General features: G+C 44.7%; 1 protein-coding gene across 3 annotated transcripts in view; it reads right to left on the reverse strand.

Moving 5' to 3' along the window:
* FRMPD1 (FERM and PDZ domain containing 1) overlaps positions 1–27990 on the reverse strand; it is a 76034-nt gene continuing 48044 nt past the window's right edge. Inside the window, exons 7-18 of one of the 3 annotated variants that reach the window (XM_088658907.1) lie at positions 27292–27399; positions 20772–20867; positions 18504–18629; positions 16162–16281; positions 14484–14620; positions 13586–13712; positions 10891–10986; positions 8962–9144; positions 6922–7069; positions 4547–5320; positions 2800–3911; positions 2271–2429 (exon numbers count right to left, since the gene is read on the reverse strand). In XM_088658907.1, the coding sequence (XP_088515033.1) occupies positions 2409–2429; positions 2800–3911; positions 4547–5320; positions 6922–7069; positions 8962–9144; positions 10891–10986; positions 13586–13712; positions 14484–14620; positions 16162–16281; positions 18504–18629; positions 20772–20867; positions 27292–27399 (3048 nt within the window). In that variant the 3' untranslated portion in view covers positions 2271–2408. Of the gene's footprint in view, positions 3912–4546; positions 5321–6921; positions 7070–8961; positions 9145–10890; positions 10987–13585; positions 13713–14483; positions 14621–16161; positions 16282–18503; positions 18630–20771; positions 20868–27291; positions 27400–27990 lie in introns of all 3 variants that reach the window. The other 2 variants (XM_088658905.1, XM_088658906.1) reach the window with 2 other exon arrangements.

Here is a 27990-nt window from a genome sequence, read left to right on the forward strand (position 1 = left end):
TCTATGACAAAACTGACTGGTTTATTGTGGCAGGAACTTTGAGAAGACAACAGCTCAGTCCATACGAGATGCATGAAGTAGACAAGAGTATATACGCAGGAGGTCTGACGGATGAAAAGCCAACAGGGGGCCGTCCCTCTAGAAGTGCTGCTAAGAGTTTGTGGAAAGGAAACAAGCAGGGGGCGGATTCTGCTTCTCAGGTAACAGCTATCCGGTACACTACCTTTACGTCGCTTACTGGCTGCTAATGGAATCCATTTTCCAAGGAAATTCTGTACTGAAATCCAATGAGGAGGCATGTCCACCATGACACTTCCTCAGCTCCCCACTGTGGCACTGAAGCAAATGGCTATAAGCATAGGAAAGCATCTCACAACACTTCCTGGGAGGCAGGAAGTGTGCATTGTCAACTTTCTGGATCACTTCCCGTCAGCTATGTCCACTGACAGGCCACTGCTGGGGAGCCATTAAGTCAAGGGTGGCTGACCTGGACTACAACTCCCATCATCCCTGCCCACTGACCATGCTGGCTGGGGTTGATGGGCATTGGCACAGGTGCTGGGTTGCCTCAAAGACTGAGGGCCTGGCGTGCATGTGTGATGTCATGTGCGTCTCGCGAGGCTGGTGCAGCCTTCTGCTAGGCCATGTTGGTCTAGCGGAAGGCTGCACTGACCTTTGCAGTGTCGGGAGCTCCTGCGCAGTTCAGTACGACCTCATGCCTGCACACCGGTCCCCACAGCATCTCCCAACACTGCACACACTGCTTCAGCCTCCTGCTGGGCCACACAGCATCGGGAGATGCCCCGGGGACCAGTGCACTTGGCGCGAGGTTGCACTAAACTGCACAGCATCTTCCAACACTGCCACAGCTGTGGGAAGGCCCAACGGGGCATTCCACAGACCATGGAATATTGAATTTTTTTTGGGGGGGGGGACGACCCCCAGCTGCCCAAGATGGCACCCCTGGGCGTTGGAGTCCAATAGGTACAATGAGGCACTCTGTCCCCTACACTGGAGCCACTTGGATTAGATAATTATCTGCCCTGCGTGTTGTTTTGTTTGAAAATCCATCCCAGTCTGCATTGCTTAAGCATGAGAAGCCCTGATTTTCACCCACGCGCATGGAATCGTCTGATGCGCTTCCCTCAGGCAGGTTGGCACACCCAAACTATAACTTTAGAATGTTCTCAGTACTTCAGTCCGGCCGACAGACAGCACTCTCTCTCAGGTATTATGGGGAGACTGCATGCATATAACTGCAGCTGTTAACACCCTGAGTCACGCAAAAGAGACAAATATCTTGTGTTCTTTACCTATGGCACACAGGGCGGGGGGAGCAAGTTGGACATGCACCAAAATACTATTCTGCATGAAGGTTGAGCAATCCTGCCAAGTTCGACTCATTTAAGCCATGAGCATTGATATTCATTAGAGAGGAGGACTGTTCAATTGCTTGCTTCAGTCCAGCTGTTACGTATCAGCTTGTCTTTACTGGGAGGAGGGCTTTTAAGGGCAGACACTTGGCTAGGTCGTTCCCCGTTGAAAGTCGGACAGGCACCTGTGCAAAATCCTCCCATCTCATACACAAGACGAGGCCCTGAATTGTTGCACGAGGCAGAAGAGGGCTGCACTGAGGGCAGTGTACTGGCACACAAGGAGTCTTATGCTCAAATTGGGATAGCCCCTCTCCCAGGCTTGCTGTGCTGCTTGGACAAACTGGCGATAGCTGTACGCGACATCTCTGAGGTTGACCGCGAGGTCTTTGTGCCTCTTGCTGCAAAGGCCACAGTTTGTGAACTGAAAGCACACTTCGGTCAGCTGGAGAAGGTTCTGGAAGGTCTCCCGAATGGCGTTTTGCGTCTCCGAGGAAGGCCCACGTGCTTTGATAACTTTCTGGCAACTGGACATCAGCCTTTGTGATTCTGTGTGCAAGGTGTTCTTGTTTTCTGAAAAATGGGCCAAACATTTATCCCGAGGGTGCTTTATTCTGCTTCCCCCAAACTGCCGCAAAATTTCCTGTAGGTCTATAATATTATCTAGCAACTGGTGGAAGTCAAAAGGTGAGGCACACGTTCTATCCTTTAAACAGCTCAACACTTGAATATGAGAGTCTGGAAGCAAGACGTGATTTCTACAGTCTTTGGGGTTACAATTCACATAGTTATGTTCTACAACAAGTCTCATGGAGTTAAAATCTAAAGATGGCGAACTTCTTGTTGTTGGTGGGGTTGTTAATGGCTCCTCAGAAGGACCACATGCAACTGGATTGGCAAATTCTAATTCTGCCTCATCTAGCCCATGGAAACAACTTGCATAAGTCAACCGGCAACTGCATCCGTCTGTTTTATGTTTTGGCGAGAATGACTCTGTGGTGTTCACCTCAGCTGGAGAATCTGTTGTCTTAGAGCTCACTGGTGCTTTAGCGTCATCTGTTAAGTTACCAGAACACAAAAAAGACGACTCTGAAATACTGCTTTCCTTACTGAGCCCCGTAGACTTACACAGATTGTCATGTGAAAAGCCACCCACTCCATCTGAAATGCCAGCTTTTCTCTGCTCCACACTCTCCTCTGTAAGGACAACTAGTGGACTGGGCCGTATATTTTTACAATCCACATGGGAGGCATCATTTGTGAGCGCTCTCTCCTCTGGCTTCTGGTCACCAGCAAGTTCTGAAGACCTATCCAGAGGAGGAGTCATGGTTGACGACAACCATTGACTTGGGACATCATCGTTTAAAGAGACCTGGTCTGCAACCAGATCACTTTGGCCAACAATTCTCTGGTGCTTGTCATTTACCTTCTGCTGTGTTCCTCTTTGACCTCCCACTGAACTAATACCAAGCTGAGAGTGGTGTGTCTTGATGCCTGAAGCACCATCACACTTGGAAAGGAGCTCATTTGCTCTTGAGAAACCCAGCCGTTTGGCATCTTCAGATGTTGCCACAGAGCCTTCACTCAACGTTTTGCTGGTGTCTTCTTGGAGCAGTAAGCCTCCGGGTGCCTGACTTGAGCCACGTGAGGCCAGGTCACCTTGGATTCTTTTGCAGGTACCTAGCACAAGCTGCTCGTATTTCTCCACCTTCTGAGTAGAAAGGAGATCCTGTTCCGAGATTGGCACACGAGGCGACACTTTCCCTTGGTAGCTGTTCAGAGACCCGGAGGGTTTGGTAGTGGTGTGTATTATCTCCTCAATCAATACATAGCTGACTCCTCCTGCTTCATGTGAGGCTTTTGCTGTCCCCGCTGCATTGCCAGATATTTTCTTTCCTCCAGAGACACAACAGTCCTGAACTCTGCTAGCTGTTTCTGTAAGACCTTCTGGTTTTTCTTTGTAAGTGGTGTCAAGGTCGTGAAAGGAGATTTCTGACACAGCTAAACTACCGTCTTGCTTCACTGTGGAGAAAGAGCTACGGGCAAAGTCTGAACTCTCTATCCCTTCCTGAGCATCTTGGACACGAATGGCCAAGACAGGACACACAACTGAATCGGTTAATGACTTGGTTTCTAGTGAATCGGGCTCCATCTCTGTTAAGACAGGTGTCTTTTGGGCTATCTGAGCTATCTGTTTGACCTCAAGAAGTGCAGAATCTCTCTCAGGGTCCCTCAAGGAGGCCACAACAGGTGAGGAGGGAAGAGCTGAAGACCCAGCTTCTCCTTCATAGGACAACGGATCAATGTTTTCCAGGGACTGTGTTGGAGCTTGAGGGAAAGTAACTTGGGAGGTGTAATTTGTCTGCAGGAAAGACCTCCTCTTTCTCAGGCTGTTGTTGCCACTCCTTGGCTCCTTTTCTGGCCTGTGTTTTGTCCTCCTGCTTTGCCTTGACAGAACATTTTCACCCAAGCCGCAGCTGGACGACACTTTCAGGGTGCTGCAGTCTTGTACATTTGGGCGGGCCGGGCCTGCAGAACCTAAAAATAAAACAAACAAACAAACAAAAATAAAAAATAAAAATAAACAAACTTAGTTGGTCTCTAAGGTGCTACTGGAAGAATTTTTTATTATTATTTTGTTTCGACTACGCCAGACCAACACGGCTACATACCTGTATCTAAAAACAAGGAAGAGACTATCAGTGTGAAGAAAGAAATGTTATTTTAAAAATATGAGGATAAATGATCTGTTCGTTTAAAACCAGTGGCTGATGATACCTCAAAGATTGCACTACCAGTTTTCAAGGCCTTGTAAACTGCTTAGATGTCTACTTTGGCATTAAGCAAGAGACATGCATGCTTACATAAATACATACATGCATACTTGCCTGAAACACTTTACAAATGTGAAAGCACAATATTTATGTTAAGAATTATTATTTGCAACCCACTACTATCCTTGCTGGGCTCTAGTCCTCAGACTGAAAGTCAACACAAAAGAACATTTGAATTGAAAGTCCACATTTAGCGCTGGGCACTGTGGATGAAAGACTTTATTCTCTTTTGCAAGGTTACTTTTTTGTAAAAGTAAAGCGACCGTTCAGCGCAACCTGTCAGTCCATCCATCAACTGATCATAACCCCCACCACCCCGGGGGATCCCTTTGGTCTCACCTGCTTGCGCCTCTGCCTGTGTCACCCTTTCTGCTGCGTCGTAGAATTCCTCGTCTGAGCTGGCGTCTCCGAATCCAGGGGGAGGAGCCAAGATGAAGCCCCGCATGCCACCTCCGCTGAGCCGCTCGTCTCCCTCGGGGCCGTTCAAAGAGCCACTCTCTGGGCTGTCGCTTTGGGTGGTCTTCTCTCCGTTGCTGGCTGGGGAAATGTTGGCACAAAGGCTGTAGTACTCCATGATGTTGCTCTCCGACAGCTTGGACTCCAGAGCGGAAACTGACAGGTCACTTTCCCTTTGAAATTCTCCGTCCGGCTGGGGCGGCACGAGGAAGGAGAAGAAAGACTCCTGTGTCGCTCGGTTTCCTCCTCCTTTGTCTGCACCCACGAAGGTCTTGCCATTGCCCATCAGTTCCTGAAGGGTGGGGACATACAGGTGGAAAAACTCTGGCTTGCTCGAGGAGCACGTTTCCAAATCGTCCTCCTCGAGAGCGTCCAGAGAGTCGCTCGAACCGCTGGTCTTCAGCCCCCGACTCTCTGTGTTGGCTGAGTCAGAGGCTTCCGACAAGCTGTCGTTTGTGTTGTCGTACCCGTTGCAAAAGCTCGCCTCTTTGCCCTCCAGATCCTTCCTTTCTTGCTGCAGAGCCTCCTGCTCTCCTTCATCCTCAAGCAGGGGGCTGATGCGGCTGTGCCGGGGCGACTGTGTGTCTGAAAAACGGTCCAAGGAGGAGTCCGGCTCAGATGACTCTTCGGAATCACTGCAGGTCCTCGACTCATACCCTGCCGAGCAAGAGATGGAAATAGGGCTTGTTGGTAAGGGGTCAAACCATTGCAAGAGGTGTTGAAATTCTGGGAGGCTGGATAGTTACAATGGAATGGTCTCGGTGGTGGGGTGCACATTTTTATTCTTAGTCATTTATGATTACAGTGGTACCTTGGTTCTCAAACGCCAAAAACCCAGAAGTGTTCCAGTTTTCAAACGTTTTGCGGAAGTTGAACATCCGATGCAGCTGTCAACTATTGTTTCTGGGGCGCCTGCACCAATCAGACTTGGTTTTCAAACATTTCAGAAGTCAAACGGACCTCCGGAACGGATTAAGTTTGGCGCTTTTGTTTTTACTATTTATTTTGTGTTTTTGTTTTTGAGGCTTTTTCGGTTAATTTGTTTTTGCGACTGTGTGAACCCAGTTCAGCTACTGATTGATTGTGACCCCCATCCAAACAATGACTAACATCAGTGCAGGTAGGGGAAAAATAATAATTTTAATTTTTATCATTTACAATACTGTCTTATTTATTTTATAGCACAGTACATTGTTTATTGATTGGAAAATGAAAAGAAGCAACTCCTGGCCTCTACCAGGGCCAGGGCCTTTTCAGTACTGGCCCCGACTTGGTGGAATGCTCTCTCACAGGAGACCAGGGCCGTGCAGGAGTTGACATCTTTCCGCAGGGCCTGCAAGACGGAACTGTTCCGCCTGGCCTTTGGGTTTTGATTTGGGCCATTTTAAAAGGAGGCTGCATTTTAAAACAATTTTTAAATCTAAATTGTATTTTAATCTGCATTTTAATCAATTATTTTTCTTTCTTTTACGTTTTATTGTAATTTTATTGATGTCAGCCGCCCTGAGCCCAGCTCTCATTGGGAAGGGAGGGGTATAAATAAAAATTATTATTATTATTATTATTTTTATTATTATTACTACTACTACTAGCAGTGCTTGATTTATAACACAGAACACAAATACCGTATTGGCCTGAACATAATCAGCATATTTAAAATTGATTGGGGGGCGGGGGGAGAAATAGAGGAAAAAATACCCGAATATAAGCCGCTCCATTCCTCATTGCTCCTGGCTGCATAACGTAATGTCACAAATATAAGCCGCACTTTAACTTTTCATGGTCGGAATTTGGGGAGAAAGTGAGGCTTATATTCAGGCCAATACGGTACTTCATAATACAGGTGAAACTCGGAAAATTGGAATATCGTCGAAAAGTGCATTTATTTCCGTATCGCAGCTTATCATTTTTTATTTTTCGTTTAATATTTACAGATGCTTTCTTTTGGGAATTCCACAGTAATAAAACAAATAGTTACAATAATACAAAACTAAACATCGCTATTACATTTCATTAATTGCATTCCATTTATAATTGACCCGCCTAACGACAATTACAATTACAACAAATAAAGGCTTGACTTATCTTGCTTTGCATGTCATGCATCTATCTCATATATTGGTTTCACCTTTTAAGTTGCGTTACTGAAATGAATGCACTTTTCGACGATATTCTAATTTTCCGAGTTTCACCTGTACGTTCATGGGACTGTAAGAGTCTTCCTAACTGTTTGGTCACTGCTTTCGGGTTGTTTTTACCTTCCTCGGCTGAGATACGGTGTACCGGAGGCCTTTTCTCCCCCCAGACAAATATGGAACTGCTCGAATCAACAAACAGCCTGTAGTAGCCGCAGATGAGGCAAGCCAGGTCTTTGGCATTGTTAGTTTCCAGCAGCAGAGTCAGCAGCTTGAAGGAGGGGAAGCAAAAAGCAGGCTGAAGACATCTGCACAAACCCTCATCCACACTAAGAAACCTTCTTTGCCTGTGCCATCTTTCTTACGCATGAAATGCTCGTGTACATGTTAGGACTCCATGCAGAGTTGTCTATGTACACTCACCTGTGTGGTCCAAGGAGGAAGAAATACGACAGGCATTTATTATGGTTAGCAAAACAAAAGGAGACGGTGCCCCACAAACGGGTTCCAGCTTCTGGTTTGCTCATGCTGTGAACAAAATATACCCTGAAAGCACATTTGAAGCACATTTCCGCCCCCCACCCCAAGAATTCTGGGCACTCAAGTTTGTTGAGGGTTGCTGGGAACTGTTAACTCTGCGAAGGCAAAACTACAGCGCCCAGATTTCTTTGTGGGAAAGAATGTACTTCAAACATAGTGTTGCAAAAGTTGGGTGCCTTCTCCTCTCTCTGTCAAGCGGTGGCCATAGCTGCCAAGTCCCCCGTTTTCCCCGGGAAACCCCCGTTTCTTCATACCGTTTCCCGGCAGTCCCATTATTCTCCCTTATATTCTCCTGCTGGCGGCCTTTTTTTCCTTCTGATTTGCCCATCTATGGGCACCGAAAATGGCCGGCGCTGGCTTCGAAAGTCGCGTCTACACATGTCCGGAAGTGCGTAGATGTGACTTCCGGTGTCGCTCTGCCCATCTATGGGCACCAAAAATGGCTGCCACCGACACCGGAAGTCGCGTCTACGCACTTCCGGACATGTGTAGACGCGACTTTCGAAGCCGGCGCCGGCCATTTTTGGTGCCCATAGATGGGCAAAGCGACACCGGAAGTTGCGTCTACGCAACTTCCGGTGTCACACAGCTGCCGGTCCGAGGACTTGGCAGGTATGGTGGTGGCAAGAGTCCAAAGGGTTCCAGGCACTCACCCAGGACTGTTCCTTTGGAAGATTGAGACATGACAGAGATCATTGTAGCTTTAAGAAATATGGTCTATTCACCCATTTACACCTTCAGTTTGTATGGGGAGGGGGGGGCGCATGGAGCGTCCATTTCCTCTTATGGAAATGGTTGATTTTGAAACATGACATAAAATGGTTGATTTTGAAACATGACATAAAATAGATCTCCCTTCCACCCATAGCCCAAATAATTGTTAAAGTTATGGCTCAGGACTGGAATGCCTCAAGGACCGCCTCTTTCCATATGAACCTACCCGGACCCTGAGATCATCTTCTGAAGCCCTCCTTTGTGTGCCTCCTCCTTGAAAGGTCCAGAGAGTGGCAACACGAGAACAGGCCTTCTCTGCAGTGGCTCCTCAACTGTGGAATGCTCTCCCCAGGGAAGTTCACCTGGCACCTTCATTATACACCTTTAAGCACCAGGCAAAAACATTCCTGTTCAACCAGACTTTCTTTCGGACATCCGATGCCCTTTTAAAATGTGTTGTGGAAATGTGTTTTTTTATTATGCATTTTCTATTTTTTTATATTGTGATTCTCTGTTGTGAACCGCCCTGAATTCTACGAGTATAGGGCTGTATACAAATTTAATACAGTGATGCCTCGCAAGATGAATTTAATTCGTTCCGTGAGTCAATTCGTTTTGTGAAAAATTCGTCTTGCGAATTGCGGTTTTCCATAGGAATGCATTGAAATTTCTTTTTTTGCCCATAGGAACACATTAATTAAATTTCAATGCATTCCTATGGGAAACCGCGATTCGCAAGACGAATTTTTCGCAAAGCGAATTCGTCTTGTGAGTCACCATCAGATCGCAAGAAGCATTCATCTTGCGAAAAATTCGTCTTGCAGGGCATTCGTCTTGTGAGGTACCACTGTATTAATAATAATAATAATAATAATAATAATAATAATAATAATAATAAGTCATAGTTACCTTGATATCTTGGAGGTAGATTTTCACCATGCTTACTTTGTCAGATTCTTCGGTCAGCTCCAGCCTGCTAATGTTTGCAAATTCTGCCAGCATTGTGACAATGTTCAGTTTGTTATTAACCACTTGGCTGATTCCATATTTGGCTCCCACCAGGAGGGCCACACATGATTCTCTGTCCTGCAACTACATGGAGGGAAAGTTGCTTAGACTCCAGTAGACAACCTCTTACCCATGATGAGATCCCATGCAGTGGTCAGTGCATCACACTGAGGACTTGCATGTGGGAATGAGCCCCCATGCATCAAAGACTACAGACAAAACTTTCTACCACTGCCCTCAATGTTTTACAAAGAAGAATGTCAACACACTCAGCTGCAAATCAAGGAATGGAAATGGGTGAATCAGTCTCTACACTGATTGAGATACAGTGGGCTCATTCCCAGAGAAGAATGGCTAATAAAGATGATGGACTATGCCGAAATGGCGAAAATGACTGGGAAGATCAGAAACCAATAAGATAATAAATTGAATAAAGAATGGGGAATTTTAAAAAAAGTTACTTAGAAGAACACTGTAAACAATTAAAAACATTGGCAGGATTTTAGCAACACTTGTAATGTAACAAGAACTATGGTAAGTACTGAGCTCTATGGAAATATGGAGAACATTATACGATGCAGTTGAAAAAGAATAGTTTTGGAACCCATGCAGGGTTGGAGGGAATTTCAAGGATTCAGAGGATCCTATTTGTATATGATTATGATCTATATATGAATGCAAATGTTAAATACAAAATAAAAGAAAGAAAAGAGAAACAGTGGGCTATTGACCAAGTAAGTTTCAATGCCCTTTGACCTCAAACAGACATTTCTGAAAAGTTCAGATACTCTTTTAAGCATCGTTTTCGAGCTATCATCTAAACATAATATAAATAATGGGCAGGATTCAACTAAATCGCTGCATGCGCAAAATAAATTTAGCTCATGCAATGAGACATTTTGCCCTCTACCCCTGCACCACCTATTGTAAATCTGCTCTGGAGGATTGGTGGAACACCCCCCCCCCCAAACAGATTTTGAAGGAGAGTTGGCGGCCAGGGGTGGGGGGACTCCTGTTGCACAAGCAGACCTTATTTCATGCACAAATGCTCCACTTAGAGCTATGTTGAATTCCACCCAACATTTTCCTATTCTGGAACCTGGTTCTACTCATCACCTCCTAGCAAGAGCATTTATTTTTGTGTTTCTAATGTAAACCACCCTGTGATCTTTGAATGAAGAGCAGTACAGTCGTACCTTGGTTCTCGTACGTTTTGGCTCCTGAATGCCGAAAACCTGGAAGTAAGTATTCCGGTTTTTGAATGTTTTTTGGAAGCCGAATGACTGACGCTGCTTCCGCTTGGGTGCAGGAAGCTCCTGCAGCCAATCGGAAGCCGCGCCTTGGTTTTCGGAAGTTGATCAGACTTCTGGAATGGATTACGTTCGAGAACTACGGTACAACTGTATAGAAATATAGTAAGGAAGTAATTTTGACAAATTCCTCCAATGCAGTTCTCCTGTCAAGTAGTTGTGTGTGTGTGTATCTCTCTCTATATATATTAGTGAAAATAGCATTAAAATGCATTATATTAGGGAAAGTAGTTTGCAAAGAAACATATATATTAGGTAACCTTGGATACAAAAATTGCTTATTAGGTGAAATTCACACCAAAATGCTGATGCGTTTTGAAAAGGACTGAGGTGGATATGTGGAAAAGTGAAATTAAGGTTGGAAAAGGGAGAAACGATGAGTACCCAAAACTAACACATTTGCCCACCCCTACCCTGGACCCAGACTCCTTCCATGCTCTTGAGTTCTCACAGTAAAGGAGCCTAAAAAATACACCAAAAGTGTCTTTCAAATATTATGTTAAACAGATTATGACTTTACCATTAGAGTGGCATTGAAGACCTTTCCTCCATAGAGTTTCAGATCCCCCAGAATCTGCAGGTAACACAGACGCACATGTGCTGCTGAGAGGAGGTGCTGCAATGGTGGAGAGGAATGCTTAGCAATAGTTAAGAAAACCAGCTATTGTACAAATCAAGGTAAGCAATGGGATCGCAATGCTGAAACGATAATCTAAAACGGGTGGGAAGCCCTGGGAACTAATGCGTACCTCCAGGTCTCTCCATATGACCTTTGGGAGTCTTACCAGACCACACCCTCTTCCCAGACATACCATCTTTCCCCAAACCACACCCCTTGCCAGCCCCGCTTCCTATGCTCCTTGAGTACTTTTGCCTGGCTGGAATTTGTCCTTGGACCTACCTTCTACCCTGGTACAAGTGGCAATGACTATACAGTGGTACCTTGGTTCTTGAACGTAATCCGTTCCAGGAGTCCATTCAACTCCTGAAACCGTTCGGAAACCAAGGTGTGGCTTCCGATTGGCTGCAGGAGCTTCCTACTCTCAAACGGAAGCCGTGTTAAATGTTCAGCTTCCGAAAAACGTTTGCAAACCAGAACACTTACTTCCATGTTTACAGTGTTCCGGAGCCGATTTGTTTGGAAACGAAGCTGTTTGGGAACCAAGGCACCATATTTTTCGCTCCATAGGATGCACTTTTTCCCTCCTGAAAAGTAAGAGGAAATGTCTGTGTGTCTTATGGAGCGAATGCACAGTCCCTGGAGCCAATTGCCCAGGGGCAAAAAGCAGGTCGTGCTTGTTTTTTTTAAAAGAGCTAAAGGCTAACAGGAGGGAAGGAGGGTGTCTAAAGGAACCTGCTCAGCAGCTGACTGCAAGAGATCGGGGAGGGAGATAAGAGGCACTAGCTCCCTTCCTGCCCCGCCCCCTTATCCAGGCCTCTATTGTTGTGTTTCCCCAGTTGACATGTGACTGGCTGATTAGATTATCTGTCTGGAAACTGTAGAAATGGTTCCCTTTCCTTTCCTAAAGAAGCTGCAGAACTGTGAGTTGAACCCATAAAACAGGATTTTTTCCCCTTTGCAAGGTAAGCTCAACAACTTTGAGCTGATCCTCAAAAATGGAGCTTTCCACCTTTGCAAAAAACAAAACAAAAAACAAAACAAAAAACTGCACAACTGTGAGCTGATGCTTAAAAAAACGGGGCTTTTCCCATTTGCAAAAAGAAGCTGCACAACTTTGAACTGTCCCCCCCCCCAAAACAGGGCTTTCCCCCTTTCCTCCTCTAAAAATTAGGTGTGTCTTTTGGTCAGGTGCGTCTTATGGAGCAAAAAATACGGTACTACAGTACTGCTCTATCAAGTGCCATCACTGCCCAGGTGTTTGGATCAACCCCTAGTGCAGTGGTTCCCAACAGATGGTCCGGGGACCCCCAGGGGTCCGCGAGCTATGCCAGAGGGGTCCGCAAGATGCTATTAGAATAAAAAATATATTAAATATATTTCATATGATAACAGATTTTTTGTTTTGGCCGCTTCCTGCATGAGCAGAGTCTAGCGCAAAACTAGAATTAGATAGAGGCAGTAGTTCTGCTGTATGCCGTTAGGTGGTGCTTTACAAACACTACTGTTTTGCGAAGAGGCAGCGCGCACATTCTACTAACGCTCACCTCCCCAAGATGCTTTGCGCGCGTCGGCTTCATTTGTGCGCTACTGCGCAGGTACCCTGTCTTCGCCATTCCCCTCCCTCCTCCCTGGTGCGTGCTGCCTCTTTGCAAAACAAAGATTTAGGATTAGGAATTAATGGGGGTCCTTGTCACAATAGCGGCTTGATGAGGGGTCCTCGAGAAAATTTTGTTGGGAACCCCTGCCCTAGTGTATGAGTCACTTAATAGGCTTAAGAGTTTAATATTCAGGGAACGTTCTTTCATATGTGGTGGACTTGTAAAAGGGTAAAAGAGTATTGGGAAAGGAGCCATAATGAATTGAATGTTTAAAAGTACTCCCCCCCCCAAAAAAAAACCCAGAGTCCTTTCTGTTGGGGATAATTCAGATGGAAATTCCCAAGTGTCAAAAAAGGTTAGTTATGTATGCCACTACTGCGGCCCATGTTTTGTTAGCCCCAAAATGGAAAACGAGTGAGGTCCCAACCAAAGAAGAATTGTTGACAGCATATATACAGCTTGCAGGCTTAACATATAGAATAAGAGAACAAGAAGAACATATGTTTAGAGAAGAACATTTACTGAATAACTGTGTACAGCTGAAATTGCTGGCAGCATTAGGATAAATTCAACAGTGTAAATAAGTTTTGATGGCTGCAATAATGGAATACTGGATGGTATGGTTTTTGTAAAATATGCAGGGATTTCTGATATGTAAAATGAACCATGGTAAGAGAAGAAGGAAAGTCATGGATATGTTAAAGATGTAAAAATGAGTACTTCAAACTGTAAAACAGAAATATATATATATACACACACACACACACAAAAGGAGAGAATTTAATATTCAGCTTGCATCACATGCATGCTGCCAAACCAATCTGACTCTTTTCCACATTGTGTTCTTTACTTTAGTCCACTAAATCTGGAATGGAGAACCTAGACTACTCTAGAATACTGATCAAGATCACTGAACAGATTTGTTCAACAGCAGCAAGCGAACTCAGCGAAAGAAAGCAGTCAGGGATCTTTGAGATGTGCTAAAGCTGCGTTACCTTTTGTCTCGGATCCAGCAAGAGTTGATTCCTCTTCATGTGAAAGCTGATGGCCTTTTTGATGTCTTTGCCTTTCATGTTTCGGAGCAGAGTTGGGGAAATAAAGTTTTCGATTCCCCAGTCCTTTCTGTTCAAAAACAAAACAACAACAAAAACCAGAGTGTTTAAAGAAAGTCATCCCAGAGGATGAGGGGGTATATGATAGAGGTGATCAGAAACTGCTTGACTCTGCCTTTCTGGTGCTAATGGCAAAGTAAAAGGAAGCTTTCCCCCTTTTTCCCACGAGTGCCATCATGATTGCAGGAGATCCTATGCAATGGGGAAGAAATTAGCACACCAGGAGTTGCCATTGTGGGACTATGACATAGAGATGGGAAAATCTGTCTCAGTTTCTCAGTTTCCCCAATCCTAAATTCAATTTGGGATAGTTTTTTAAGCCCTCATAAAAATTGCTCAGCATTTTCCCCTAACACAATGCATATTTGTATGTTATTTCCGCTAACTTTTATGCATTTCAGCACATATTTGACACTAGTTTGCACATACCTACTTGGCTAGGTAAAGGTAAAGGGGCCCTTGACCATCAGGTCCAGTTGTGTCCGACTCTGGGGTTGCGGCGCTCATCTCGCTCTATAGGCCAAGGGAGCCGACGTTTGTCCGCAGACAGCTTCCGGGTCATGTGGCCAGCATGACAAAGCTGCTTCTGGCGAACCAGAGCAGCACACGGAAACGCCGTTTACCTTCCCGTCGGAGCGGTCCCTATTTATCTACTTGCACTTTGATGTGCTTTCGAACTGCTAGGTGGGCAGGAGCTGGGACCGAGCAACGGGAGCTCACCCCGTTGCAGGGATTCGAACCTAGAGAAGTACAATGCCCTATTCGGAGAAGTGTGACTTACTCTATATATTTCAGAGAGACTTTCTGCGGCTGAGCACAGGCGATAATCCGCTCTTGGATGTGCAGTGCAGCCAGCCGTAAAGCAACGCTGCACTTCATCTCGACAGCAAATCTCTCCTGAAGCACATCACTGCAACTCTGAAAATGACAGAGCCAGGTTAGCAAGGTGAGAAAAACACCATTTCATTTATGCAAGCTATTCCTAACCACAAGCAACCACTCCACCACCCCCCCCCCCGCCCCCTGCAAACCCAGAAGCTGGTGTCCCTGGTCAATGGTCCTGTCAAGGCAGAACTTGAGGGCAGAAGTCTAGGGACCCACTCAGCAAAACGAGTAGGAGGGCCCCCAAGTGCAGCTTATAACATTTTAAAGTGTAGTGATACATAATACCATCTAAAGATGCCCTTTACCATAAGACCATTACATCCAGACTGTAAGAGGACCCCAATGCACCACTGATGATGGTAGAGGACACCTAGCAACAATTCTAAGAGTACAGTGGTACCTCGCAAGACTAATGCCTCCCGCAACGAAAAACTCGTAAGACGAAAGGCGTTCGCGATATTTTTTGGTGACTCGCAAGATGAATTTTTCTATGGCCGTGCTTCGCGAGACAAATTTTTTGATAATTTTTTTTCCTATGGGAAACCGCGCTTCGCAAGACGAAATTTTCGCAATACGAAACGAGTCTCGGAACAAAATAATTTCGTCTTGCGAGGCATCACTGTAATTGTTTCTTTTTCCCAATGGCTTGCCAAAGTTGCAGAGTCATAGCATCTCCTACATATGCACACATGAATATATACATACATAGGCAAGCACACTGGAATCCAAAACAATGGCTCTCAAAATGTAATGAAACACAAATGTGAATAAAAATGCATAATGAATATACAAATACAAAATACACATATTCCTATTACTGTATTTGTGAAGATTTACAACACACATGCTTTGGGTTTTTCTCCTTGATAAAATCCAAGTTAAAAAAAAAACATAGATCAAATTATCTGACTCTGATTCACATCTGAATGCGGATGCTGAAGTTCTCAAGAAGTTCTGCAAATTTGAAAATCCTATTGAGTGTGTTGTGTTTTGGATCTTGTTTTTAAAATGTTCTTTTTTAAAAATGAAAAGCACCATTTGTGTTGGATCTATGAGCTATGTATGTGGTGCACAGTTGCTAATCTATGCAGGCACTTCAGTGGGATGTGAGAGTAGGAGAGCTGTGGCAAAAGTATAAAACTTGATAAATACCTTTTGGGTTCCTGTTAAAGGTAAAGGGACCCCTGACCATTAGGTCCAGTCGTGACCGACTCTGGGGTTGTGGCGCTCATCTCGCATTATTGGCCGAGGGACCGGCGTACAGCTTCCAGGTCATGTGGCCAACATGACAAAGCCGCTTCTGGCGAACCAGAGCAGCACACGGAAACGGCGTTTACCTTCCCGCTGTAGTGGTACCTATTTATCTACTTGCACTTTGACGTGCTTTCGAACTGCTAGGTTGGCAGGAGCTGGGACTGAGCAACGGGAGCTCACCCCGTCGCGGGGATTTGAACCACCGACCTTCTGATCGGCAAGCCCTAGGCTCTGTGGTTTAACCCACAGCGCCACCCGCTAAATACCCCAACCAAGGCATACAGGGCTATAGACTGACCCAAGATGCATTACCACATCACCTGCAAATAGAGGTACTCAAAGGCAACTGGATCTTGCTGCAACAGATCCAGTGGATCCCTGGGTATAAAGCAGATTCTGAAGAGGCACCGGTAATCATGAGACTCTTTCCTCTGAACTACCTGAAATGAAGAAAAAAGAGGATTACAGCCACAATGCAGTGATTTGGCTCGGTATCCATCTTCCTGAGAAGGTCCACTTTCATTTCTGTGATAAGCAAGTTCTTACCGTTTTGCAAAGATAGTTGCTTGAAAAAGTGTGGGCAATTCTTGATTCGTGTGTCTGCTGTAGTGGGATAACATTGAACTAAGAAAGCTTGATTGTCATTTTCTTTCAAGATCAAATCAATATTATTTTGATCCGTTTTCATGGGGCCCCTAAAAGGCATGGGGCCCGTAGGCAGGTGCCTATTTGGTAACCCGATGTGGCGATTACCTTAACCTGCATAGAACCCCAAGATGTTTCACGGTCCATTGGTACCTGCACCAACCATGTTTTAATTCTGCTGCCACCAACCAGTATATGTCTGGTAATCTCTCCACTCACTCCAGTCAGGGAAAACGTTGGAACAAACTTTGTTTATTTAGATTTAGTACATAAGCATGTGGTTTCCGAAAGATTAGTTCTTATTTTCTTTCATAACAGTTCCTATACCAGCCTATACCTATAGCTTATAATCAATAACAGTTCCAACAACAACAACCTTCTCCTTCCAGGGTTGGGTTTATATAGTCCTCCTAACCCCACCCCCTCCTTGATGGCAGAAAGCGAGGAGGAATTAAAGAACCTTTTAATGAGGGTGAAAGAGGAGAGCGCAAAATATGGTCTGAAGCTCAACATCCAAAAAACCAAGATCATGGCCACTGGTCCCATCACCTCCTGGCAAATAGAAGGGGAAGAAATGGAGGCAGTGAGAGATTTTACTTTCTTGGGCTCCTTGATCACTGCAGATGGTGACAGCAGTCATGAAATTAAAAGACGCCTGCTTCTTGGGAGAAAAGCAACGACAAACCTAGACAGCATCTTAAAAAGCAGAGACATCACCTTGCCGACAAAGGTCCGTATAGTTAAAGCTATGGTTTTCCCAGTAGTGATGTATGGAAGTGAGAGCTGGACCATAAAGAAGGCTGATCGCCGAAGAATTGATGCTTTTGAATTATGGTGCTGGAGGAGACTCTTGAGAGTCCCATGGACTGCTAGAAGATCAAACCTATCCATTCTTAAGGAAATCAGCCCTGAGTGCTCCCTGGAAGGACAGATCGTGAAGCTGAGGCTCCAATACTTTGGCCACCTCATGAGAAGAGAAGAATCCTTGGAAAAGACCCTGATGTTGGGAAAGATTGAGGGCACTAGGAGAAGGGGACGACAGAGGACGAGATGGTTGGACAGGGTTCTCGGAGCTACGAACATGAGTTTGACCAAACTGCGGGAGGCAGTGCAAGACAGGAGTGCCTGGCGTGCTATGGTCCATGGGGTCATGAAGAGTTGGACACGACTAAACGACTAAACAACAACAAACCCCACCCCCTAGGGTTCTAACTGGCTAATCCCATTAACTCCTTCTATGCTGTCCCTAAATTTGGGCGATCATTACACCCGGCACTGGGGGAACTGTTGAATATGATATCTTGTTGCTAAGTGGGTGGAGTTTCACTATCCAGTTTAGCTCCTCGCACCTCCCTTGTGTATAGTGGAAGTGGAATAAATTTTGAAGAACAGTATATTTATCAGGATTATCTGGAGTTTATTGGTGGGGGGAACCAAGTTTGATATGACTCAAAGGACATTCCTATGGTATTTTAGACAAAGGACAATCAAACAGATGATAAAGTCAGCACTTATGAGCTACCACCACCAGCAACACCAAGAAAGAGGGCCAGAGATTTGCTTTGAGCAATAGAATGCATGGCTGTTGGAACACTCTTCTGAAATGCTAGCAGTTCATATGACAGGAACAGATCCTTGTGAGAACTGGCATTTTAGAGGGCTCCAATGAAGCTGCTCCCAGTCACCCACAACCCACACATTCTGAGGAGTCGGCCCCGTGCTTTTAGTAGCTGCTAGTCCATGGACTAGCAAGATCATTGATGTCTTCCGATGAAGTATCTCAAAGCGATTTCATAATGCAACATAGACAATTGCATATATTTTTAAAATCCAGATAAAAGAATTGCACAACTTTCCCCTCAAAATGGAGCCCAAGGCTTGGATTTGTAAAGGAGTAATAAAGGAGATCAGAGGGACCATTGTGCAGTAGCTCAAAGTCCCTGTTGTACTTCCTGTTGCTCTTCCCATTTGTCCACCACCCTTCGCTGATGGGAGCACCAAAAGTACTGCAACTGACCTGTCCGATGAGTTCATCCTCATGCAGAAGATACATCTTCAACACATTGTAGTGCTCTTCCAAGACCAAGGCAAAATAACCAATGCTCCGGATGGAGAGCTTCTCTTTCAAAGTGAGAATAATGTCCTGCCAATTATTGATGGCAAAGCAACAAATTAAACAGCAAATCTATGCCCCAGATAAATTATCTAGGACTACACGTGGATATTCCCTCCGTGCTTAATTTAGACGGAGTTGGGAGTACCCGTCAGGCAAGGTGAAGTGTCTATCTTGGGTGGCAGATCTGGAGCACCGTCAATGGCAGCAGAGTGGGCGAGAGGCAGAGCAGATCCACGGGGAGAAGTCCTTGCCAAACTACCCTTTCAAATGTGTCCAAGATGTTTCAGAACACAGCAGGTTTCTTGATACAAAAGCTTACCCATTGCAATGGATTGTCTAATTCCAGGGGTTACTAAGCACCCTGAATCTCATGGGTTTCACTGAGATTTTTTGATGTTTTTTTTGGGGGGGGGAGAGAAGAAATTACACCCATATGTGTTAAAAAAGATACAGTGGTCCCTCGACTTACGAACTTAATCAGTTCCGAATGCACATTTGTAGGTCGAAAATTTCGTAAGACGAAAAGCGGATTCCCATAGGGAAAAAAATATTCGGAAAAATCCGTAAGTCAAGGAAACCACATTTAAAAGCGCTAACGGTTTCCGTTCGGATGTAGAAAAATTCATAAGCATGCAGCCATTTGTCCCGTTTGTAAGTAGAAAACATTGGATGTTGAGTAATTCGTAAGTTGAGGGACCACTGGGTACAACCCATCACAGAGTTATGGATGCTTGCCTTGTTTTTGTACTTTGCGTTCCCATTTTGTATTTGTATGTTGTGAACCGCCCTGTGATGTTCAGATGAAAGGCGACATACAAATTCAATAAATAAATAAAAAATAAGAAGAACCAGTGGTACTTAAGCATGCATAACTATGCACCGGATGGTGGACATAGATTTTTGTGATAAAACACATCAGGCCACAGCAAAATCTACCACGCAGAGCACCGTACAGAAACAGCATGAAATCAAAACTAGATAAGCTTACCAAATAAGCCCTAGTCAGGCATTTTTCTCTCTACACATCAACTGTGGACCCATCAACCTTGTCCCCTGCCAGCTCCACCCGCACTCTGTCTATGCATTGGGGAACGTCTGAAGAGAGAAGCCAGCTGAATGTGTGTAGGATGCCCACATGACCCTGTGCTCAGCAGACTTCCCTCTGTCAATTCTTCCCCCAGTGCATGCATAGCATGAAGACAGGGCTGGCAGGAGGCAGGACAGTGGGGTGGCACTAGAATGCACAGCCCTGCTACCCTTCTGCACAATGTTACACGGAGAGGGAGCAAAATTGCCTGAATGGGGCTATTGATACAGGTAGGAAGTGCTTTACTGGGATGGCACAAGTCACCCATTCAAGACTGGCATGTGTGTGTGTGTGTGTGTGTGTGTGTGTGTGTGTGTGTGTGTGCATAACCTCCATATTCTATTTGCAAGACACTTCTCAATTTCCAAGACACTTCTCAATACCCAAATGTTGATTTTGTGGGGTGTGAAACACAGAGCAGTCAAATACAACATTCCTAGAGTGGACATGTTTGGACATGAAGAGGGATGTTTGTCCAGCCAGTAGATAAACTTCCTGTTTTCTCCTGGGCTGGGACAAACTTCCTCTACATGTGACCAGAGGTGGGCATGACCTCACCTGTGCAGGTAACAAAAGCACAGGGCTGGCCACCACATCTCTCTCTTCTCCATTTTGCTTTCGTCGAAGAAGCATCAGCCTGAGATGCTCTCTTGGCTTCCAGCCAAGAGAGGACAAAGGGACTATCTCCTTATGGGATAGATGCCAGGTGTATATATTTTGTAACCTAAGTCTGCCTTCTGGGATCCATCTGTGAACAGAATGTGTGAGTAAACTCTTTTATGCTTTTCTACAAGACTGTGCTATGTCTATTCTTTTTAGGAGGGAATAAAAGGGAAACTTATTTTAGAGGCTAAAGCAAGTGTGGCAAACCTAACCATTGTGTAAGTTTAAAAAGGGGGGAATGTTACTCTGCTAAATCATAGAACTTGTTAATGCAAGTTGGGAAGGAGATAGTTAAATAATATATCCTCTCCTGCCTCCCTGAACATTCCCACAGATTTGAGCACCAGGCCCCAGCACTTTCTGCAATATAATAGAACTCAAAATATAACAGGTAAAATCTAGGATCCAGCTCGGAGTACCTTGACAGTAGTGCTTGAGTCAAACTTGAAAGCTTTCGTCTGTCCGTTTTCCAAATACACCTTGAGAACATTGGGCATACACAGCAGAGAACTTCCCTGGAAGACCAAAAGACACCATTGAGCTGCCATACAGTGTTTTTCTTTGGTTCGAGTGTTCTGCTTGGCAGATCTATTGGGAACATGTCATCTTCGACGATCACACATGACCCAAAGGCAAACAACGGGATCTTTTAATACAATTATTATCACACTTCACTTAACCCAGGATTGAGAACCTCAGACCTGGGGGCCTGAACGTGGCCCCCAGACCTCTTTATTTGACTTTCAGGGCTCTCCCCTCTCCCCAGGTCACACTTTGCACTGCTCTTCCTTTGCACCTGGGGTGGTTTTGCCTGGCTGGAATGTGCTCTTGAAATCTGATAAGAACTCTTCCTTATCTGGACGGAGGATAGAGAGGGGTGAGTGAGGATGTACAAAGGTAACAGATGCATTTTTTGTTTTGCCCCCCCCTTTTGCCTCTGGCTCTCATGCTCCCCATCCCTTGCTTAACCAAACTGAATGTCATTGTACATTCCCCATCTGCTACAACCCCTATGCACACTGGAGTCAACAGGGCCCAAGGATTAATTTAAATTAGGGATGGGCGAGAAATCTGATTCAGTTCACATTTAAAAGTGAACCTGCCAGATTTGGCCCTTCCAAAACGATACAAGAACTGAAACACAGCCGTCCTGCGAAAGGCATGCTGCTACGAATTTTGCAATGCCAAGCAACGTGTACAAAAATGCATGTACCAGACTGGTGTGCAAAAAAAATGCCTATGATAGTGAAAATAATGTACAAAAATATACAGCATTGCATTAGGTAAAAATGCTCTGTAAAATGTGTGGCAACATTGCATACAAATGTGCACATTATGAAAATTTCACCCAAAAATGCTAATGAATTTTCGCTAGGCCTTTTTTTAAAAATGCACATTCACATGGAAATGTGGGGAACTGAATTTTAGACAGATAGAATGAGAAACGGAGAGGCCATGACCTTGACAATATTCACTCATCCCTATTTTAAATTGTGCTGCTGCTATTATTAATTATTATTATTATTATTTATTAATTTATATACTACTTATATACCAAACTGGCTTCTAAAGGGTTTACCAAGTAGCACATCACAAGGAAGGCAGCACACAACCTTGTGTCGTTTTTAAATTATTATTTCATTTGTAAACCCCCCCTTCATCCGAAGGATCGGAGGGGGCTTCCAGCATAAAAACACAAAAAACACAATGTAACAAAAACAGACAAACAAAAACACAAATGTTTAGGAGTTGTGAATGATTCTCTCCCCTCACAAATTTATTGACAGCTGCATGATTATTTTAGCTAAGAAGTGGAAGGGGCAAGCAGAATATAAAATAGGAAGAATGGTATAAAGAGGTATGGGATAAATAATTAATGATAAATAACATGTGCCATTAAGGTAAGATGGGGAATATGCAGGAGAATTTTTTATGAGGCGATATGGAGGGTGTTTGTAGAATTTGTACAGTAATACCTTGGTTTTCGAACAGCTTAGTTCTCAAACATTTTGGCTCCTGAACACCACAAACCCGAAAGTGATTGTTCCGGTTTGCGAACTATTTTTGGAAGCCGAACGTCCGACGGGGCTTCTGTAGCTTCCAATTGGCTTCCTGCAGCCAACCAGAAACCGCGCTTTGGTTTCCGAACATTTTGGAAGTTGAATGGACTTCTGGAATGGATTCCATTCGACTTCCAAGGTACGACTGTATTGTGAAAGCAGAAAGGGGTCAAACCATCGCAAGAGGTGTTGAAATTTTGGGAGGTTGGATAGTTACAATGGAATGGTCTCAGAGGTGGGGTGCACATTTTTATTCTTATTTGTTTATTATTATTACTTTGTCATAATAATAATAATAATAATAATAATAATAATTGTCTGCCCTTTCCACTGACAGAAAATATCCTCTTTGCCATCTCCCAGACATCTGGCGGCATATCGCCTTCTCCAGAACACACTGTTTTATAGCAACAGAATCAAATTAAAGTGTTAGTCCTATTGCGGCATTACAACCCTCAAGCACACAATCATTTGCTGAGTTGCCCAATGCAGGCATGCTCTATTCCAGGGGTCAGCAAACTTTTTCAGCAGGGGGCTGGTCCACTGTCCCTCAGACCTTGTGGGGGGCCAGACTATATTTTGAAAAAAAAATGAACGAATTCCTATGCCCCACAAATAACCCAGAGATGCAGTTTAAATAAAAGGACACATTCTACTCAGGTAAAAACATGTCGATTCCCGGATCATCCGTGGGCTGGATTTAGAAGGCGATTGGGCCACATCCGGCCCCCGGGCCTTAGTTTTGGGACCCCTGCTCTATTCTACTTGCTGCTTGGGGCCAGAATCCTAAAGATGTGATTTGGTCAAGCACCATCAGTTTCCAGCCCCTTGGTGCAATGTGGTTTACTTATATTTCTGTACCGTCATCCCAGAAAAAGGTCAGGGCAGTGCACAGCAATACAACAACAACAACAACAACAACAACAATAACAACAATTAAAAGAATCAAAGTCAGGCCATTCGTCTGGCTATCTTAAAGCTAGCTTCAAAGACTGCTAACAGATCTCCAGTGTTTCAGGCACGGAACATTTTCACCCCACCCCAGAACCTTCTACACTAGTGGCCAAAATTGTGGAAACCTTTTGGGAAAAGTGTATTTCCGAGGTTTGATGGCTCATAACACCTGATTGGCTCTCTAAACACTCATGCCCATTGGCTACATTTAAATGAAGGAAAGCTACTGCATATCAAGCTAAGCAAGTTGTACTTCTTCTGGTTATTTGGCTATAAACTTTGATAGGATACAGATAATTGAACAAACTTTGTTGCGTTACATTCTTCATTAAATTATATTTCCATTGATATATAATTTAATGGTATTACTAAAAAAAATGGTGTTATGAGCTATCAAACCTCAGAAATACACTTTCCCCAAAAGGTTTCCACAATATTGGCCACTAGTGTACATGCAGAACAGATGCCTAACCACTGTCCATTCTTGCACTAGTTTACTTACTTTGTAAGTTTCTACAGTCAGTCATTGACCATTCTGATTCCAGAAGGCATTTTGTGCCTATCCGTGGTGGATTATTTCTTAGCAGCCATTCTTTAATATTAATAAACTTCAATATTAAAATTCCCAACCAAATAGCATTTTACTGTTGGGTTTTATTATTCTGCGATTTTGGTTTTAAGTCTCCTTTGAGCCCTTTTAGCAGAACAGCAACTGGCAAAACATTTGTAAGCAGAAATCGAAGTCTCGGGTTGAATCAAAAGCCCAGGTTGTGCAATGCACTTTCAATGGACAAGGCAAAGTATGCCGATCCAGAGCTCATCATTTGTACCTTGCAAAAATTCCTTAGATGACCTCGTGCTCCCATATAGCTTTGTCTTAAAGCAATAAACAAGACTTACCCTGGAAAATCAAGGTTTTAAAAGCATTTGGTCTCATCAACAATTCATGCCCTCAGACCGAAGGTTCATATTTCAGCTGTGTGAAAGCACTTCTGGGCTTTTTCCAAGCAAAACTTTTGTTTCGGAACAATGTTCTCATTTAAACTGATCATTCTGATATGCATTTTTTTTAAAAAAAGCAAGTTACTATGCCATTTTTGAAAACCTGCTAAAATTATTTGGAAGTGCTCTTTTCCTGCACGGCCACAGCGGCTGTGCTCAGAGGGATTGCCATAGGGTACAACTATGTGTCATTCCCCTCCCCCCCGCCTCTTGCCCTTTGGGGCATGCATTCTGGGAGGCCAACAGTAGGTGGAGCCAGGTTCAACATTAAGCAGAGTCAACTGGAGTTGACTGGTGGTGGGGCCCTTTCCCCCTAATGGGCCAACCTGCACTACTATAGCTTATAGGGGACTCGGGTGGCACTGTGGTCTAAACCACTGAGCCTCCTGGGTTTGCCGATTGGAAGGTCGGCGGTTCGAATCCCCGTGATGGTGTGAGCTCCCGTTGCTCTGCCCCGACTCCTGCCAACCTATCAGTTTGAAAACATACCAGTGCAAGTAGATAAATAGGTACCGCTGAGGCGGGAAGGTAAACGGCATTTCCATCACGGGTGTCCTGTTGCGCCAGAAGTGGTTTAGTCATGCTGGCCACACAACCCGGAAAGCTGTCTGTGGACAAACGCCGGCTCCCTCAGCCAGAAGCGAGATGAGCACTCAAACTCCATAGTCGCCTTTGACTGGACTTAACCTTCCAGGAGTCCTTTACCTTTTATACCTTTACTCTAGCTCAGGGGTTGTCAACCTGGTCCCTGCTGCCCACTAGTGGCTGTTGCAGGATTCTAGGTGGGCGGTAGGGGGTTCTACAGTACAAGCTGAATCCTCTTTCCATCAAGCACTGGTGGACGGTAAGGAAATTTTACCATCAAGAAAGATGCATTAATGGGCGGTAGGTATAAAAAGGTTGACTACCCCTGCTCTAGTTTATACTCCTTGGGCTGGATGGGGCTGTGGGTTGCATTCCCAGACCTCCCATTCCTTGTAACAATAACTTGTTGCAGTGCTTGTTCCGTGTACATTCATGCACCAAGAGGTTTTGTGAACAAGCCTCTATATGGGGATATTTCAAGTGTGGGCTCTGAATACCCATGGAGGAAAGTTTTCTCTTTATTCCAGAAAATATAACCTGCTTTTCTGCAGTTGAACACAAGGCAGCTTGCAATCAACACACACACACACACACACACACACACACACACACACACACACACATGGACTAAATAATGTAAAACAATTTTAGTTTCCATTTTCTACCAGAGGAAATCTTTTTTTAAAGAACAGTAAAGAGGTTAATTGCCTGACTTCAGTACTCTTTCACCATAGTAGGGAAATCAACTATTAAAGCAGCTGAACCCTTCTAAAAATGAACAGTAAAGGGACCCCTGACCATTAGGTCCAGTCATGACCAACTCTGGGGTTGTGGCGCTCATCTCGCGTTATTGGCCGAGGGAGCTGGCATACAGCTTCCAGGTCATGTGGCCAGCATGACTAAGCCGCTTCTGGCGAACCAGAGCAGCACACGGAAATGCTGTTTATCTTCCCACTGTAGCGGTACCTATTTATCTCCTTGCACTTTGAAGTTCTTTCAAACTGCTAGGTTGGCAGGAGCAGGGACTGAACAACAGGAGCTCACCCCGTCGCGGGGATTTGAACCGCTGACCTTCTGATCGGCAAGCCCTAGGCTCTGTGGTTTAACCCACAGCACCACCCGCGTCCCAGAATGAGCAGTAGATTTCGTTTATTGTACTTTAAATTATCGCTCATCAATAAAGCTGCCTCCAGGATTTCCACTTGAAAAGCTATGCATCTGCACAGGTTTGTTTCTTTGGTTTATTGGTGTCACACCTCAAAAGTTTTCAAGTCTGATGCTGCAGTTTTCAAGAACTCCGCTACATTAGTAAAGAAATAGTGATTTGAATGTGCTATAATGTGCTATAAACATGGAACACCAGATGGCGCCAGAGAGCAGGAAAATTTAAAACACGATTTCCCATACATATTTTTTTTCTTTTGTTATAATCTAATTTCTGACTTATTTATAGCAGGTTTTTCCTGTGTTAATTTTTATTTTATTTTATTGGGTTTTATAAACAAGAATAATGTCATACGGATAAGTATACCAAGTTTTCTCATGTCATTTGTATATCACAAAAATAGTATAATAAATGTGGAGTAATATCTACAACATATGGTTCATTATTAGTGGTCAATGTATAAGTTCTTGGTTCATGAATTGGTTTAAACAACTATGAAGAAAAGAGGGGAAAGACAGGGAGGGGGGAATGGTAAGTGGGGTGAGGTGGGGTCATTATGCTTCTAGTCTGCTTTTCCTGTGTTTAGATCCAACCCAAGTTGGATTGAAGCTGGCTTGTGGCGGGCTGGAATGCGTTAAATCACAGCATTTTGCAAGAAACCACAGGATAGTTCTGTAGATTAAAAAAAACCCGAGCCGTGGAAATGCACAGGAGTCAGAGTAAACCGTAATGGGTACATAGCCAAAGAGGGACATAAACAAGGAGGTTTGGGCAATACACAGATATATATAAATTTAAGGAACTAATAAACCAGTTACAAGGCCAATAACTAGTCAGCTAAGTTTTCATAGAATCATAGAATTGTGGAGTTGGAAGAACCCTGAAAATCATCTAGCCCAACCCCCTGCAATGCAGGAATATGCGGCTGTCCCGAACGGGGATTGAACCTGCAACCTTGGTGTTATGAGCACCATGCTCTAACCAGCTGAGCTATCCTTAAACTGGCTAGCAGTCCTAAGCACAACTTTTGACTCCACTAGCAAAGTGCAGGGGCAGCCAACAAGGTGCCTTCGTGATGTTAATGACCGACAACATCCATGTATACATATTTTGACAATCTGAGCATTGCTCCAAGGCTGTTTCTTCCGGCATAATGACCGCACTGGCACATACCTGAGTATGTCCGTTCACGACCACTTCTTCTGCAAAGCGGACTTTGACGGGATTTGTCTTTAGCCTGGCTCTTTTCTCGGCTGTAAGAAAGGAGGATTTAGGGCCACCCTGCAAAGACAATGGCATTGGGTTTGCAAATTACAACATCCTGACAGCAACATGGCAACATGACAACAAACCCTGTCGGCTTGATATCATCACGATTTTCGCGATCTCACCTAAGGAGCAGAGACTGAAATAGGTGTAAGGAAAACCAGGGCTATCAAGCAGGGGCGGCAGAAGGGGAGCGGTGGGGGCGGCTTGCACCAGGTGTCATCACCATTGCCCCCCCCCCCCCCCGCTCCCGGGCTGTTTCCTGGAGGCGAGGAGCCTCCCCTGAGCTGTCAAATTGAAGAGGGAAGGGAGGAAAGCTGCTGGCAAAGCGGTGCGGCTCCCTCCCCCCACCCCCAGGAAGCAGCCCGCCATGGGCGGCTCATTCCTCCCCTGGGACACTCGTCCCTCCCCCATGGCTCCACCCCCAGGTGCACAGCATGTGCGCTGCTCCAGGTACTGGAGCGGCTAGCTCTACCTCTGCTATCAAGCTATTAAAAATGGTCCTGCTGGATCCAATCAAGGGTCCATTTTGATCAGCATTCTTTCCTGCAACAGCTATCCTGATGCCTCTGGGAACTTCACAAAGAGCACTTTAAGGAGATGAAC

This window comes from Zootoca vivipara, chromosome 15 (assembly GCF_965207765.1).
Source record: "Zootoca vivipara chromosome 15, rZooViv2.hap1.1, whole genome shotgun sequence".
Classification (NCBI taxonomy): Eukaryota; Metazoa; Chordata; class Lepidosauria; order Squamata; family Lacertidae; genus Zootoca; species Zootoca vivipara.